The 15,573-nt window shown below is 37.8% G+C and overlaps 1 protein-coding gene across 8 annotated transcripts in view; it reads right to left on the bottom strand.

Moving 5' to 3' along the window:
- Positions 1–4,269: 4,269 nt before the first annotated feature.
- Positions 4,270–15,573, bottom strand: part of USP33 (ubiquitin specific peptidase 33) — a 49,834-nt gene continuing 38,530 nt past the window's right edge. For 7 of the 8 annotated variants that reach the window (XM_057715683.1, XM_057715692.1, XM_057715700.1 and 4 more), the window contains 3 exons: positions 7,318–7,420; positions 5,871–5,939; positions 4,270–5,469 (listed from right to left, as the gene is read on the bottom strand). In XM_057715683.1, the coding sequence (XP_057571666.1) occupies positions 5,312–5,469; positions 5,871–5,939; positions 7,318–7,420 (330 nt within the window). In that variant the 3' untranslated portion in view covers positions 4,270–5,311. Of the gene's footprint in view, positions 5,470–5,870; positions 5,940–7,317; positions 7,421–12,515; positions 15,093–15,573 lie in introns of those variants that run through there. The other variant, XM_057715675.1, reaches the window with a different exon arrangement.

The raw sequence follows: 15,573 nt of genomic DNA, 5'->3' as shown, positions 1-15,573 counted from the left end.
GTGAGCGGGGGCTACTCTTCATTGTGGTGCACGGGCTCCTCATTGTGGTGGTGTCCCAGGCTCTAGGCGCGTTGGCTTCAGTAATTGTGGCATGTGGGCTCAATAGTGGCTCACAGGCTCTAGAGCACAGGCTCAATAGCTGTGGCGCACGGGCTTAGTTGCTCCATGGCATGTGGGATCTTCTCAGAGCAGGCATTGAACCCATGATCCCTGCATTGGCAGGCGGATTCTTAACCACTGCACCACCTAGGAAGTCCCTGTGGTTTTGATTTGATTCACCAATTATTAACACCACCTCTTTGCACTCTCTCTCCCTGCCTTATCTCTCACATGTTTATTTCATATAGCATGACTTCAACCCTAAAAACTTTACCATGTATTTCCTACCAAGGTCATTCCCTCACATTACTACAGTAGTTATCACACTCAAGAAATTTAACATTGATGTATTACTATCATCTAATACATACTCCCTATCCAAATTTCTCCAACTGTCCCAATATCACTCCTTAGAAATTATTTCCCCAATCCAGAATCCAATCAAGGATCACACATTGCATTTTGTTATAATGGTCTCTCAATCCTCATCAGTCTTTTTTTTCTTTCATAACACTAATTTTTTTACTTTATTTTGCTATATATTATTTTTCACATCTTTATTGGAGTATAACTGCTATACAACAAAGTGAATCAGCAATATGTATACATATATCCCCATATCCCCTCCCTCTTAAGTCTCCCTCCCACCCTCCTTATCCCACCCCTTTAGGCCATCACAAAGTACCAAGCTGATCTCCCTGTGCCATGCAGCAGCTTCCCACTAGCCATCTATTTTACATTTGGTAGTGTATATATGTCAGTGCTACTCTCTCACTTTGTCCCAGCCTCCCCATCCACCCCACCCCGCTGTGTCCTCAAGTCCATTCTCTACATCTGTGTCTTTATTCCTGCCTTGCCACTAGGTTCATCAGTACCATTTTTCTAGATTCCCTGTATATGGGTTAGCATATGGTATTTGTTTTTCTCTTTCTGACTTACTTCACTCTGTATGACAGACTCTAGGTCCATCCACCTCACTGCAAATAACTCAATTTCATTCCTTTTTATGGCTGAGTAATATTCCATTGTATATATGTACCATATCTTCTTTATCCATTCATCTGCTGATGGACATTTAGGTTGCTTCCATATCCTGGCTATTGTAAATAGTACTGCAATGAATTCTGTGGTACATGTATCTTTTTTTTAATTAATTAATTTAATTTATTTATTGGCTGTGTTGGGTCTTCGTTGCTGCACACAGGCTTTTTCTAGTTGGGACGAGCAGGGGCTACTCTTCATTGTGATGCACAGGCTCCTCACTGTGGTGGCTTCTCTTGTTGCAGAGCACAGGCTCTAGGGCTTCAACAGTTGCGGCACATGGGCTCAATAGTTGTGGCTCACGGACTCTAGAGCACAGGCTCAATAGTTGTGGCACATGGGCTTTGTTGCTCTGTGACATGTGGAATCTTCCCAGAACAGGGCTCGAACCCATTTTCCCCTGCATTGGCAGGCGGATTCTTAACCACTGCGCCACCTAGGAAGTCCACGTATATCTTTTTGAATTATGGTTTTCTCAGGGTATATGCCCAGTAGTGGGATTGCTGGGTCATATGGTAGTCTGTTTAGTTTTTTAAGGTATCGCCATACTGTTCTCCATAGTGGCTGTATCAATTTACATTCCCATAAACAGTGCAGGAGGGTTCTCTTTTCTGCACACCCTCTCCAGCATTTATTGTTTTTAGATTTTTTGATGGTGATCATTCTGGACAGTGTGAGGTGATACCTCACTGTGATTGTGATTTGAATTTCTCAAATGATTAGTCACACTTGAGTTTTCATGTGTTTGTTGGCCATCTGTATGTCTTCTTTGGAGAAATGTCTACTTACGTCTTCTGCCCATTTTTGGATTGGATTGTTTTGTTTTGTTTTTTGATACTGAGCTGCATGAGCTGCTTATATATTTTGGAGATTAATCCTTTGTCAGTTGCTTCATTTACAAATATTTTCTCCCATTCTGAGGGTTGTCTTTCCATCTTGTTTATGGTTTCCTTTGCTGTGCAAAAGCTTTTAACTTTCATTAGGTCCCATTTGTTTATTTTTGATAACACTAATTTTTTGAAGAGTCCAGGAAAGCTGTTTTGTATAATGTGCCTTTTTAAAACAATTATCTTGATTCCTTCCTTCATAAGATTCAGATTAATTAATTAATTAATTTACTGGCTGTGTTGGTTCTTAGCTGCTGTGCAGGCTTTCTCTAGTTGTGTATGGTGAGCGTGGGCTACTCTTCATTGCAGTCTGTGGGCTTCTCATTGAGGTGGCTTCTCTTGTTTCGGAGCACAGACTCTAGGCACGCAGGCTTTAGTAGTTATGGCACATGGGCTCAATAGTTGTGTCTCATGGGCTCTAGAGTGCAGGCTCAGTAGTTGTGGCACATGGGCTTAGTTGCTTCATGGCATGTGGGATATTCCCAGACTAGAGACTGAACCCGTGTCCCCTGCACTGGCAGGCAGATTCTTAACCACTGTGCCACCGGGGAAGTCCGAGATTAAGATTAAATATTTTTGGTAGCCCTCTTACATAGACGTGTCCTTAAGTTACACATTTTGAAAAGGAGAAAGAGACTAAGGGGTTACATCATCAAGTGCCAAATTATGTTAAGTATAATATATATATACTGATACACGTAACTATCATAATCTTATGATCAAGTATGGCAGAGGCACAGATTTTCAGACCACTCTTCAAGAAAGCACTCACTACCCAGATGAAAGGAGAGTGCTCGGCTGATAGTATTTTGCTGTTAGTCCCTCCAGCGTCAATTTGAGGTCACTCTCTTTTCCAGGTAGCCACTAGTCAGTGACAGTACAAGAGCCTAGCCATTTCTGCCCAATGCAAGACTCCTCTAATAGACAATCTTAGTTCCACATCTTTCCACAGAGCTGACAGAAACTCTGTCAGGTCAGCATGATGGTCTGATAACTCCTTCTGCTCAGTCCTGCTTCCTTCCATTTTCTTTCACTGATGTTACTCCCCAAGAAATCATTTGCGCTTCTAACTCCATCTCAGTGTCTGCTTCCTGGAAAACCCAACCTGAAACATTCTCATTTAAGAGGTGAAAAAAACTGGAGATCAGAGAACTTTAACTGCTGTTCCAGTTCATAGCTGCAAGATGACTTATCTACTCGGATTTGAACAAAAGCAAACTGACCCGAGTCCAAAAACTAATCACCTTCATGTTAAAAATCAATGTAGTATTCTTAAAATACTGTAGGCTCTCCTTATCACTTAACTGCAATCTTCCTATTTTTCAGTTTAAGTATTTCCAAGAAAATTGTCCTCAGAGAAACCATCTTTTATTTGATACCTGTTAACACATACGCCAACTTTCAGCTGAGAGTCTGTGGGACTGCTAACCCTTTACATATTGTTTTGTTAGGTATTTTGATGATTATAATGTAAAACAAATTACATTAACTCTTAGAGACCAGTATTCTTTTTTTTTTTTTTTGGCTGCCCCACACAGTATGTGGAACTTGCCTGACCAGGGATTGAACCCATGCCCCTTGCAGTGGAAGCACGGAGTCTTAACCACTGGACCACCAGGGAAGTCTGAGACCAGTATTCTTTACCATATTACATGTCCCAATAACAAGTGCTATTAATGAATCTAATACTAATACCACAATCTGTTTTAAAACAATTCAGTGGGAGATAATATATCATGGTGAATAAGAACAGTGGTATAAAGTTATAATGACTTTTGTTGGAGTCCCATACGTGCTACTTCTTTGCTGTATGACTTTGGGCAAGCCACCTGACCTAAGTCATAGGGTTGTAATCAGGATTAAATGTAAGTAGTGTGACTTTGGTAAATATGTAATAAATGGCATGCACTATTAAAAACAAATCTGTTTTGATTATTTCCTAAATGCCAGGCATTACACTGCTCTCTGGTGATTCAAGACAGATCAGTAGTATCTTTCCCTCCTTGAAGAGGATCACAGCATAATCATGAGAAAGAAGAAAACTTAAAAACTACATATTTTTTAAAAAATTCAAATAGATTCTAATGGCTGATTATTTCATTTCATTAAATACCAAAACTTTAAATACTATACCAAATGACTTCTTATTTCGCATACTTCTAATTAAGAAATAACAAGACATCAACAAACTTTATACCTTTCACCCTTAATATCTGTCCAAATAAAAGCAACATCCAAATTATACATTTTTAAACCATTTTTATTGAACTAATTTTAATAACACTGTTTTAGCTTGTGGCAGCTGCCCCAAACCAAAACGAAGCCATTGTGAATGCTATTCAACATTCTCAAAGTAATCCAGTTTGTTTTTGTATTTGGAATATAGTTAAACTTTTGACATCACATAATCAAGCAAATTAGCAGTGCATACTATATTATTCAAAAGGACTTTATGCATTTCGTTTAAAAAATCATTTTGCAAGAGGCTTCAGCTTTATCAGCAATCTCATTGACACATTCTATACTTCATGCTCTCAAAATAAAAAGTGCCCTAAAACTAACCCTAAGTTTTTTACTGATATTAATGGTTGAATACTATTCAGAGTTATAGGAACTAAAATTTAACATTTTACAGTATAAGAGGCAATAAATTACTAATATCTGTTGACACAAATTCCACTCAGGCTAAATACATCATTGATACATTCAAAAAGACATTTTGTAAATATTAATAAGCTACTTTATATGCTGCAGTGCAAAAGAAGTGACATCCTAACAGTTTCCTGAGCTTTAGGAGATTAACAACATTTTTCTGACTACGACTCTCAATTTAAAATAGGCTCTTTATTATATGAAGCCATGTCGAAACTATACAATTAAATCAGGTTTTTGGAGAACTGAAAAGATTGGTCAGAATTATGGTGGTTTAGGGTAATGAAAAAGTTTTCAAAGCAAAAGTATTTACAAAGCTACAAAGGATACTATGGATTTACATGTAGTATAAAGATCAAAGATAACCTACTGATTACCAAATGATCACAATTATCCCTTCTCTTTCAAAAATATTACACCCAAAGACTTTATAAGTTATCTAGCATTAAATATACCAACCTGTAGAATATTATACATTTTAACACATTCTTCCATAATGCCCAGTAACAAGGAATAAAAGATAAAATATTAAAAATCAAGAAAATAAACATGCTTTTAGGAATGTTTTTGCATGGGAATATGTCAGGGGAAGTGAAAATGATTTCTCATCAGAACTCTCTATATCTTCAAAATTACAAAGACCGAGTTTCTACTTCAATTTTTTCTTCTGCTTGTACTACATCAGGATCAACATGAACAACTGGAGGTCGTAGGATAACTTCAGGCCCTCCACCATATATAGACTGCAGAAAATTCCAGGTTTCTTCAGAAATCTGACCAGAATCTGCTCCTAAAATTAAGTATATAGAGAAAGAACAGTATTTACAAATCTACATATTCATATTGCAAAAGCTTTCATAATGTACCCCCAGCATGAATACTATAGGAATAATTGAGAACTTTTGGAATATAGATCTTCAGATTACCAGCCCATACTGTTACAAGCTGCAACTTTATGGTCTGCCTTAAAAAGTTAGAGATCCTTTTTCCTGCCTCCTATTAACAGCCTTAAAATCTTTCTTCAGATAAAAATTAAATATTGGCAATTTTCCCACTATTTGTCCTACTTCATATATGAATTACATCATTGAGCTGGATATAAAGGTGGTATAGATGACTAGTGATGACATATTCTTTACAGTGTGACAAATCACTAACAAGTAAAGGCTTAATAGTATTAGTCAAACTCACCTTGCCTGAGTATCACACTGCCACATTTGGTGACTGCAATTTTAGTGTTATCAATAGGACCTGGAGGATCTAAGTCAAAAGGAAAAACAAATAATCAAAATGTATAAATGCATCAAAGAACTGCATATTTCTGTGCCTGAACTAATGAAGGATATAACTGTATAATCAGATTATTTTTTAGTCAGATTATTATAGTCAGTTCTTAACTGTCTTCTTCTGAGCTTCTTCCTTTTTGGGTCTTAATTCCCCCAAAACCGAACCAGGAAAAAAGGTGAGAGAAGTTCTCTCAATACCATCCAAAATATAATAAAAATGATTTCCTAACTATCCATTTGGGGATTACAGGTTAAAATGCACTTTTAATGCTATAAGAGAACAATTCCTTTGTAATTTAAAAAGAAATGCAATTCTTGGCTTCAGACTGTCATTAAATTAAAAATAAAAGCATTATAAAATGAAATGTTAAAATGCATCCTTTTTTTTTTTTTTGCTTTGGCTGTGCCAGGCAGCTTACAGAATCTTAGTTCCCTGACCGGGGACTGAACCTGGGCCCTTGGCAGTGAAAGCATGGAATCCTAACCACGGGACTACAACAAACAATCCTAACCTTGTTTATTCCCTTAAATTAAAAGTACAGTTCATGTTCATTATCAAAAACTGTTAAAAAAAAAAAAAAAGGCACAAGAAACAAATGCTGTTATCCCACTACAGAAAGATAGGCAAACTGTTTTAATATCTTTGTGGTCTTTTTGCCTTTTTATGTGTTTGCTTTTTTTTTTTTTAAACAAAAGGTTAAAAAAATTAAAAAAAAAAAGTTCCAACTATGCATACTGTATTATAACTTCTTCATATATCAAGAACATCTTATTTTTAAATTATTAAACAGTTTACACAAATAATTTTTAAAGTCCACATAGTATCCCACTGTAATGGATAAACCATAATTTAATCAATCTTATTGTTGGAAGGATTTTTTAAAAAATTTTCAGTATTAACATCACAGACTTAAAAAAAAAAAAAAGAATTGCTAAGGAAATTTTAAGGGGCTTCCCAGGTGGCGAAGTGGTTAAGAATCTGCCTGCCAATACAGAGGACAAGGGTTTGATCCCTGCTCCAGGAAGATCCCACATGCCACCGAGCAACTAAGCCCGTGTGCCAAAACAAAAAAAAAAAAAAGAAGAAAAAAGAAAAAAAAAGAATTGCTAAGATCACAGACTAATTTTTATTCAGTTACTTTATATTTGCTATGGATATGCTATAATTCATGAAAGTTTTTAAAAAATTAAAAATAACCAAAATATAAACTAGAATGTACGATCTCTGAGGACAGGGATCTTTTTCTCTCTTGTTCAGTAGTATAATCCCAAGTGCATATAGATATTTAAAAAACATTTGTCAAATAAACAAAAAATCTGCAAAGAATTTCTTCTTTCAGTGAAACACTTACCTCCATCTTTACCCTTTACAAAACTTTCCCATTCTCTAAACCACTGCATACTGATGCAATAAAAAGTAGCTGGAGAGTCCTCCTCTTGGAATGCTCTGTTGAGCTATAGAGGGAAAAAAAGTCAGTCACCTAAAATCTAGAACCTGTTTTGTAGCAGAACAATATAACCATTCTACCTCACCATCTGATAAGGCCAATTCCTCACACGCAAAGAATGTGATGTACATTGATGCTAAGCTAACTTAATACTAGGATACATGGTAACATCTAATAAACATTCTAGGTTATATCTCAAAGTTTGTCAAGTGTACACAAATGGCGCATAAAGATTGGATAAGTGAAAATGGTCAAGGTAAAGTCTTCAAAACAATAAATATGTATTTATTAACCACTTGTTTTTAAAAATTTGATGCCATACCCACTGTCTACATCTTACTTCCATTCACTTAAGATACTGGTAGACGTTGCTATTACAAACAGAATGTTGAAATGAAAAATCTTGTATGTTATTTCACAGACAATAAACATATATATAGGATAAATTCTCAAAAGTGATGGGAAAGGGACTTCCCTGGTGGCGCAATGGTTAAGAATCTGCCTGCCAATGCAGGGGACATGGTCCGGGAAGATCCCACATGCCTTAGAGCAACTAAGACCACGAGCCACAACTACTGAGCCTGTGCTCTCGAGCCCGTGAGCCACAACTACTGAGCCTGAGTGCTACAACTACTGAAGCCCATGTGCCTAGAGCCCATGCTCCACAACAAGAGAAGCTGCTGCAATGAGAAGCCCGTGCACCACAACAAAGAGTAGTCCCCACTCGCTGCAACTAGAGGAAGCCTGCACACAGCAATGAAGACTCAACACAGCCAATAAAGAAATAAATTAAAAAAAAAAAAAGTGATGAGACAGTCTTTGAAGATGTTCCAGTTCTTCCTCTAGTCCTAAGGCCTAAGAAACAGGTATGTGACTGGAACTACGCAAAACTACTAGAAATGGAAATCTTCAGAGAAGTGACCTAATGATTGTAACGGAGTCATTCCAATGTCAATTTTGTCAGCTACACAGGAATACCTTGGTTCCTGAACTTCTGGAGGTCAGGTTATTTAATTCTTCTTTTCAATAAATTTCTTTTTTGCTTAAGTTAATCTAACCTCTACCACTTTCAATTAAAAAATTGAATTGGGGAGTTCCCTCGTGGCCTAATGGTTAGGATTCTGGGCTTTCACTGCCATGGCCAGCTTCAGTCCCTGGTTGGGAAACTGAGATCCCGCAAGCTGCGTAGCTTGGCCTAAATAAAACAAACAAACAAAAAACCCCAACAAAACAAAACAAAACCAAAAACCAAATTGATAGAAAAACTGGTATAGGAGGAGATGAACAGCAACAGAGACTGAGGAAAATGAAGGGTATCTGGAAACTATCTAATTATAGTAGTGTGAAAAGATAGAAAATATCTCATGATGGATCACGAAATGCCCACAGTACATACTACCTATGGACAAAAACAACCAAGTTGGGACTTCCTAGGTGGCACAATGGTTAAGAATCTGCCTGCCAATGCAGGGGACACGGGTTCAATCCCTGTTCTAGGAAGATCCCACATGCTACGGAGCAACTAAGTCTGTGCGCCACAACTATTGAGCCTGCGCTCTAGAGCACATGAGCTACAACTATTGAGCCCATGTGCTGCAACTACTGACGCCCATGTGCCTACAGCCCATGCTTCACAAGAGATGCCACAGCAATGAGGAGCCTGAGCACCACAATGAAAAGTGGCCCCTGCTTGCTGCAACTACAGAAAGCCCATGTGCAGCAACAAAGACCCAACACAGCCAATAAATAAATAAATAAATAAATAAATAAATAAATAAATAAAATGTATACAAACAACAAAGTTCGGATCATTTCTTTCCTATAATCAAATCTAATCCAAACCCTGCCATTGTCCCCAGAGATCCTTATAATAGCTCAGAAGTACCTCTATGATCTGGCCCCATGATCTGACTTCATCTTCTAGTACCTTCCTCCTCATTTATTCACTTGTGGTCACACAAACCTCTTTGCTATTCCCCAAATCAAGCAGATACATTACTGTCTCTCAAAGCTTTTGCATGGCTATCCTTTCTTTTTACAGATATTTGAATATCTCCTCACCTCCTTTAAGTCTTTGCTTAAATGTCACCTTTTCAATAAGGCCTACACCTTGATCATCCTGTTTATAATTGTACCTGACTCCTCCCCTCATCAATACACTCCTGATCCCTTTTATCCTGTTAGATATCTATGAGTTCACCATAGAACTCATCACCTTTTGATGTATAATGTATTTGTTATTTATTAAATGTAAGCTCTTTGATGGCAAGGATCTTTCTGGGACACAAGGTAGCTGCTTCCATAGAATAATGAAAGGTTATGAATAATGTTGTGGTTATCTCTGATGAAATCAAGGCATATTTGTCTCCAGGTAAAGAATTGGTTTGGACTTCCTGTGATATACAACTTACCCTTAGAGAACTGAGATTTCTGAAATGTAATGTGAGACTGATTCTGTCAGATGAATCCATTTCATTCATAGCATTACCAGGTTTGGACACTTTTAGGACTTTCTCTTTGGCATTAGGACATTTCTTCCTTATGTGTCTAGGTGGGGGCTTTTGAAAACTGAGTTAAGTATAGTCACCCCAGTTATTTAAAGGTATCTACCTGTTTCACTCTAGTTCTCGGAAATCACTCTAAACTGTTGCTCTAAAAGGAGTTCCACCTCTCTACTCTCTTCTAAAATAATTAGAAAAACATTGGATTCTGTATCTATCCAACATGTCAAAACTTCTATTTTCCATGTTTATCCTTGTGCTTCATTTTAGAAGAAATCCTTCACTAGATCTTTCAGTACATTAATATGCTCTCCAGCAGTATTTATTCTGCCATTCAATCAACCCAGTTGAGTTTTGTTTTGTTTTTAGGATGCAATATCCTTATGTATCTCTCTGAGAATCAATCATATTTATTTTAAGGCATAATTTAGAAAAACACAATTCTTCCTAGGTATTACAAGCTATCTAAGGTAACGCCTTCTTTAACCGACCCAAGGGTCCACATTCACTGCTTGATCCAAGCAGACCCCTTTGTGCTTGCTGCTTAGTACAAAGCAGGGGGCAGAGTGCTGAGGTCATTATTGGTATCCGATGCTTCCAAGCTTGAAGCCTGTGTGGTCATTTCCCATGACGTTGGTTTGCTTCTTCAAACTGATCCTATCTGCTTTTTCAATTGTTCAGAAACTCCACTTAATTTCCAGGGCACCTATTTTTGTACTCTAGTGTTCTTTGATTTAAAAAAAAATATTTTTTTTGCAGCATGCAGGACCCTAGTTCCCCAATCAGAGATCAAATCTGTGCCCCTTCCACTGGGAGCGTGAAGTCTTAACCACTGGACTGCCAGAAAGTCCCGTTATATTTTTATACTAATACATTGCCTTTTTTTTTTAAAGGGGTGGTGGCAGAATAAGACCAAAAAATCCTAAGTGTTATGGAATAATTACAGGCTTGCATTTTAAAAAACAGCTTTATTAAAGTATAATTCACCCACTATTTAAGTTCAGTGGTTTTCAGTAAGTATATAGTTGTGCAACCACCACCACAATCCAGTTTAAAACACTTCTGACACCCAAAAAAGTTCCCTGTGCCCAGTCTGCATTCAATCACTTCCTCTCAGCCCCAGGAAACCACTGATCTGCTTTGTCTATCTTTTTTCTTTAAAATAAATTTATTTATTTGTTTACTGGCTGTGTTGGGTCTTTGTTGCTGCACACGGGCTTTCTCTAGTTGCATCAAGTGGGGGCTACTCTTCGTTGTGGTGTTTGGGCTCCTCATTGCGGTGGCTTCTCTTGTTGAGACGTATGGGCTCTAGGCTTGAGGCCTTCAGCAGCTGCAGCACATGGGCTCAATAGTTGTGGCTCACGGGCTCTAGATCACAGGCTCAATAGTTGTGGAATCTTCCTGGAGCACAGATCAAACCCGTGTCCCCTGCATTGGCAGGTGGATTCTTAACCACTGTGCCACCTAGGAAGTCCTATCTTTTTTTTAAAAGAAGTTTCATATAAAGGGAATTAGACATTACATTACATAGTCATTTTTGTCTTGTTTCTTCTTTCACTTGGCACAATGTTTCTAAGATTCATCATATTGCTGCATGCATCAGTAGTCCTACCTTTTTTATGCTTAGTAGTATCCCACTGTATGGATATACCACATGTTGTTTATCTATTTGCCACCTGATGGACATATCAATTTCCAGTTCAGGGCAATTATGAGCAATTCTTCTATGAACATGTGAGTACAGGTTTTTGCAGACATAAGTATTCATTTTCTGGAGAAAATACCTAGCAGTGAGATTGCTGAGTCATATGCTGTGTTTATTTAATCTATAAGAAAATGTCAAACTGGTTGCCATCTGGCATGCAACACCACATGCCCACCAACAATGTTTATAAGAAAATCCTAGTTGCTCTACACTTTTGTCAGAACTTGGTACTTTCCTCTTCTTTATTTTAGCCACTCTAAGAAGCGTTAATGGTATCTCACTGCAGCTTTAATTTGCATTTTACTGATGACTACTAAGCGTGTGTACCTTTTTATGTGCTTATCACTGATATCTTAAGGATAATGTATATCAAAATATTCTGAGGACTTCCCTGGTGGCACCATGGTTAAGACTCCATGCTCCCAATGCAAGGGGCCTGGGTTCACTCTCTGGTCAGGGAACTAGACCATCCACAGGCATGCCACAATTAAGAGTTTGCATGCCATAACTAAAAAGTCCATGTGCTGCAACTAAGGAGCCCACCTGCTGCAACTAAGGAATCCAATAGCCACAATTAAGGAGTCCACCTGCCACAACTAAGACCTGGTGCAACCAAATAAACAAAATATTTTTTAAAAATTAAAGAAAAAAATTTGCTTATTATTAAACTGGAATATCTGTCTTCTTGAGTTGTATGAATTCTTTATATAATCTGAATATAAGTCCCTTGATGATAAGTGATTTACAAATGTTTAGAAATGGATTTGGGTCTGCCTTCCTAACCTACAATGTTTCTTCCAATATCACTATTGTTGGTCTTACTGAATGTCTCATTTACTGAGATGATATCCCACATTACCTCTGATTATGTAACTAATTTTATGCAAAATAAATGAAGCAATGGGCTCACATCCATAGAATTCACTGACTTTACCATATGGCATCACTTAAAAGTTGCTGACCTACTGAATACTGTTTCTGTGCATGGGTGGCAAAACACTGTGGGTTTGGTGCTGTCCTATATGATGTAGTGTATGCCCCAAACTAGAAACAACCGTATGGTGCCGTTTTTTCCACAACCAGAAAACATGAGGCTAGGTACCAGGTAAAGGAAGTAGGAGAGTTTATCTATCACTACCTACTGACACAAAAGCTTTTTTGCTTCTAATTATCACAACTTTGGCCTCTGCTAGTTTGGAGGTATTAGTTTCCAAAGGGACACAACAATTTTACTGGACAGGTAGATGAGACACGCCTCTGGCCATTTAGGGTTCCTCATGTCACTGAACCAAGAGGCAAAGGGGGTGGGGCTATATAAAGAGTAAAAGAAAATGACTACTACACAAAAGAAACAAGGAGAACTATGTCTGAAAACGAGGTTATACCCACTGTATTAGTTTCAGAGGGCTGCTACAGCAAATCACCACAAACTTGGTGGCTGAAACCAGATTATTTATTCTCTCAAAGTTCTGGAGGTCAGAAGTCCAAACCAAGGTGCAGGCATGACCATGCTTCTTGTGGAGACTTTAGGGGAGATTCGGTTCCTTGCCTCTTCAACCTTCTGCTTTGTGACTATACTCCAATCTCTTGTCTTCTGTCTTCATATGGCTTTCACCTCTTCTCTCTGTGTATCTCTCCCCTTGCATCTCTTTATAAGGACACTTATCATTGGATTTAGGGTCCATACAGATAATCCAGGGTGATCTTGTCTCAAAATCCTTAATTATATATGCAACGACACTTTACATAAACAAAGTCAATTCACAGGTATTAGGACAAGGAAACACCTTTTTTGCACACCAGCATTCAATCCACTATAAGCGCCATTCAGTATTTCCATATCCACAGATTAAAAGCTAACACACAACTAGACAAATCTAACATAGGCAAGACTACAAAGAGCTCAGACTCTTCAGGAATGAAGATCTGAGTTACTTTATCAGGTAAATAACCACTTCAAATGCTGGGTGAGAAAATAGAGAATATGGAATGGGTAGTTATAAGCTGTAGATGCATATTTCTTCCTTCTCCCATATACATATTTGTAAATATTTCCCAAATTTGTGAAAAATTACCAATTTATTTTTCCTTTCTTTCATTCCTCTATTTCATATAAGGCATTTGTTGGTGGTTAATCTTATGGTTTATTGTTTAGATGACAGAATATAAAAGGGAGACTGACTAAACTGACTGAACTAAACATGAATGATCATTATCTAGAAACGGATATACTGACTGATGGGACTTTGGGTCTCCCAAGTTTAGGGCAAGGGTAAATGCTGCATCTATTGGTACATGAGCCATGTGCAGCATTTAGGCAGAAGCATGATACTATTGCTACTGTTGTTGTTGATGTATGAATGCATATGACAAGGGGGTCAAACTACTGTATTTATTGTTTGTTAATGCATCACTTCCATTCATTCTTACACTCTCTTCTATGAAAAGACTTCACTTTCCAGGATCCCTTGCCAGCAGTGCTCCAGATTAGGCACTGCCCCAATGATATATGCAATATATGGAAGGCACAAGAGAAAGAGAAACTTCCCGCATGTCCTCTGGTGGCAGCTGTGGGCAGGACTGAGGCCTCCACAGATGGCACAAATAGGGTTCCAAGCATCTTCCCAAGAATCCCTCACTTGGTGTCACAGGCAGCTAACAACTTTAACAGCAACATCCTCAGGATAACCCACCAGGGTCCTGAGATTAGCAACTTTTCAAGTCTATCAGGTTTCTGGGCATTCTCCTGAGACTTTCCAGTGGCAAGTAACAGGTAATTTCCAGAGGCTTTGTGCAATTAAAAAAATTTTTTTAGCTTTGAAGTAATCTCAAACTTACAGGAAAACTTGAGTATAATACAAAGAAATTTTCTTTTCCTAGACCATTTCAGAGTAAGTTGCTAAACATACAAAGACTTTTTTCCTATACATTAACACAAATGATAAAAATGTGGAAATTAACACTGATATAATACTAGCACCTAATCCTCAGGCTCCTAATCAAGTTTTTCTAATTGATCTAATAATGTTGTTTATAGCCAAAGGGTCTAGTTTAGAATCACTTGTTGGGACTTTCCCGGAGATCCACTGGTTGAGACTCTTGAACTTCCACTGCAGGGGGCTCGGGCTGGATCCCCTAGTCGGGTAACTAGGATCCCACATGCCGCTCAGCCGAAAACAAAGAATCACTTGTATGTAACTTCATATTTCCTGTAAAGTGTCACAGTTCCTCAGTCTTGACTTTCACATTCTTGACAATTTTGAAGATTACAAGCCAGTTGTTTTATAAAATGTCCCCCAATTTTGGTTTGTCTGACTTTCCTCATTTGAGATTCAGGTTATGCATCATGTGATGCTGTGTTCTTCTCATTGTATCCTATCACAGCACATGATTTTGATTTGTTCCACTGCTACTGCTGTTCACTTCAATGTCTTCACTGAGTTGGTGCCAGGCTCTTCTGCTTACTCTTTTCTCTTCAAAATTAATAAGTATGTTAATATTCCATTCCGCATCAGTCTTTCAATTTATTCACTTACTTATTTAAAACAGTATGGACACAACATCTCCCATTTTGTTTAATGGTTTATAATACCACTATAATTTATTTTGAAGTGCAAACTGTCCCAAATTTGGCAAGTAAAAGTCCCTTCAAGCTGGCTTTTTTGCACTTTTGACATTTCCCCGTCATTCTTCAAAAACTTCTTTAATTTCTGGAATAGTAAGGAATTTCAAGCTCATCTTGTTCCCTTCCCCAGCCCTGAAAGCAGCTATTTCTCCAAGGAGGGCCTGTTCCTTTTACTGGAGAAACATGTTTAGAAGCCAAGATCTGAAGAGAGCTAGGTATGCCCAATCCTACTGGAGTTATTACTGCTCCCAGGCCTTTTGAGTGACAGAGTTAGGAAATTAATTTAGGTACATCATTTACTTCTATATATGTGTACACATACACACATT

This window comes from Hippopotamus amphibius, chromosome 1, assembly GCF_030028045.1.
Source record: "Hippopotamus amphibius kiboko isolate mHipAmp2 chromosome 1, mHipAmp2.hap2, whole genome shotgun sequence".
Classification (NCBI taxonomy): domain Eukaryota; kingdom Metazoa; phylum Chordata; class Mammalia; order Artiodactyla; family Hippopotamidae; genus Hippopotamus; species Hippopotamus amphibius.
Note: the sequence above shows the minus strand (reverse complement) of the source record. Positions and strands in the feature narration are given on the sequence as shown.